Source organism: Pipistrellus kuhlii, unplaced genomic scaffold (assembly GCF_014108245.1).
Source record: "Pipistrellus kuhlii isolate mPipKuh1 unplaced genomic scaffold, mPipKuh1.p scaffold_m20_p_4, whole genome shotgun sequence".
NCBI classification, from domain to species: domain Eukaryota; kingdom Metazoa; phylum Chordata; class Mammalia; order Chiroptera; family Vespertilionidae; genus Pipistrellus; species Pipistrellus kuhlii.
The window spans coordinates 70994037-70995967 of record NW_023425540.1 but is presented as its reverse complement, the minus strand read 5'-3'; the positions used below and the strand labels follow the sequence as shown (position 1 = coordinate 70995967).

The 1931-nt window shown below is 56.0% G+C and overlaps 1 protein-coding gene across 3 annotated transcripts; it reads right to left on the bottom strand.

The window, feature by feature from the left end:
- Positions 1–723: 723 nt before the first annotated feature.
- Positions 724–1931, bottom strand: POP7 (POP7 homolog, ribonuclease P/MRP subunit). Of its 3 annotated transcripts, none has more exons than XM_045571138.1 (2): positions 1732–1931; positions 724–1416 (listed from the first exon to the last, which is right to left on the bottom strand). In XM_045571138.1, exon 2 carries the CDS (start codon positions 1396–1398, stop codon positions 976–978), a length of 423 nt encoding a protein of 140 aa, XP_045427094.1. In that variant the 5' UTR covers positions 1399–1416; positions 1732–1931; the 3' UTR covers positions 724–975. The 3 variants fall into 3 exon arrangements, with proteins under 3 accessions (XP_045427094.1, XP_045427093.1, XP_036267177.1); XM_045571137.1 differs by having other exon boundaries at positions 724–1412; positions 1730–1855; XM_036411284.2 differs by having other exon boundaries at positions 724–1408; positions 1730–1849.

The window sequence follows — 1931 nt, the reverse complement described above, 5'->3', positions numbered from 1 at the left end:
AACCTGGGACCTTTCAGTCCGCAGACCGACGCTCTACCACTGAGCCAAACCGGTGCCGGCTCTACTTGCTTCTTAAATCTACGATCCAATACATTGATTACAAGACCCACAAATAGATCACCAACCACTTTGATAAACATTGCTTTAGATGACTCTGGTTTGATAAACATGAGAAATCTGATCTTTCTAAAACTATCCAAACATAAAGTATTTATCTGTGCCCAGTAATTCAGGGGAGAGGCTTTTTTTCCCACAAGAGCAGCCTAGCCAGAAAGGTCTGAAGGGCTCTGGACCATAGTTGCTTAGAAGTTTGGCTCTGCAGGACCAAGAACTGAATGAAGCCATGTGCCAATCCCTACCACAGAGGCCCTAGTTTTTGCTTCTTTCATTTTTAACCGCCCCCCTTTTCTGTGCCTGGGAACTTCTACCAGAGCCTGATGCTTCTGAGCATACAACTATCCCAGCTGCATTCAGAGGCAAACGTGTACGCCTTATCCATTCGACCCGCCTCTGAGAGAATGAGAAATTTTAAAGCAAACATTGGGTTGTCAGGATTCTGCATTGTATTAAAGTTTGTTACACTGTCCATAGTACAATGTATGCTCTCTGTGAAGGCGCCTCATGTTTCCCTCCTATATTTACATACTTGTCAGGTTTCCTACTCTTCTTTTCAAGCACACACAGACCTTACACAGGGGAAAGGCAGTGGCAGTGGGGTGAATGGACGATAACACAACTCGATACCTTTTATTGTCTGGGACGATGGTTGCTCACAGACCACAGAGACTCAGGAAGGCCTATTGCTTGGGCCCAACCAGAGACACTCTTCCACGCTCTCAATTCAGAATCCTTTGGGCCACGAGAAGACAGGCTTTTCCTGACTGGCAGGAGGTCCAGGACAGCACTGAGTACAAGGAGAGTCATACCTGAGCCCAGCTGAGGGTGGCTGGGTAAAGTGAGCCAGACTCATTTTAATTACCTCGGTGTGACCCTGAACGCTGGGATGTGGACGGCGGAGTTGTTTCTGATGCGGGTCAGCGGCTCTCGGGCATCAGTCTCTGGTTCCAGATCGTCAACAAGCTCCGCTGTGGAGGTGTTGGCGGCCACCTGCAGGGAGCCGAAGCTGCCCGCCTGCACCCGGAGGGCGATGTTGATGGCACGATGGATGGCCAGGCCCCAGCCATGGATGTAGACCTCAGTGCATGCGTTCTGAGCCCGCGCCCCGCCGTCCAGCAGCTTCTGGCAGCGGACCAGCTGGGCCTGGAAGTCAGTCTTCATGTTGACATAAATGTCATTGGGCCTCCGGGGCAGGCGGTGAGGCAGTCGCTTCCGAAGGGTGTACTCCACTGGATCCAGCTCAGGCTCCACGGCCCCTCGGTGCTCTCGGTTTTCTGCCATGTGGCGTACCCTGGCTGGAGGGGGCGGGGTGGGGAGAGAGAGAGACAAGATCAGCAAGGGGTGACAAGTGACTTGGCTCACTTTCCTACTACATTTCCTGTCCAAAAGGTGTAACCAGGAGGGGGCGCACGCAGTGCCCCTCTTCGCTTCCGGCCTCAGTCCCCGCCCATTACCCCCGAGCTTCCTCGTATCTCCCCCCCCCCCCCCCCCCCCCGCCAGCTCCATTCATTCATTCCATCGCCACCCGCCTCCCTGGCTCTGTCGTGCCCACCCTCTCCGGTCCAGGGTGGCCTCCTGCATGCGCGGCCCTTTCCCCTGCTCGGTCACTTACTCTGTGCCAACCGGCCTGAAGGAGGATGCGGCCAGGGCCCCAGACCCGAAAAAGCGAAGGAAAGGGGCGCTCAGCAGGAACGCAGATCGCGGGCGACACGGGCTCCTGCGAGACCCACGAATCCCCTTCCCGGCCTCCGGGTTCCCGCCCCGAGTCCGGCGCCGCGGGAGCAGCCGCGCGAGGCGCCCGAGTCGCGCGAGGC

What these genes read in the sequence shown, in the direction of transcription:
- POP7 (XM_045571138.1), bottom strand. Translation starts at nt 1,398, where the DNA reads ATGGCAGAAAACCGAGAGCACCGAGGGGCCGTGGAGCCTGAGCTGGAT.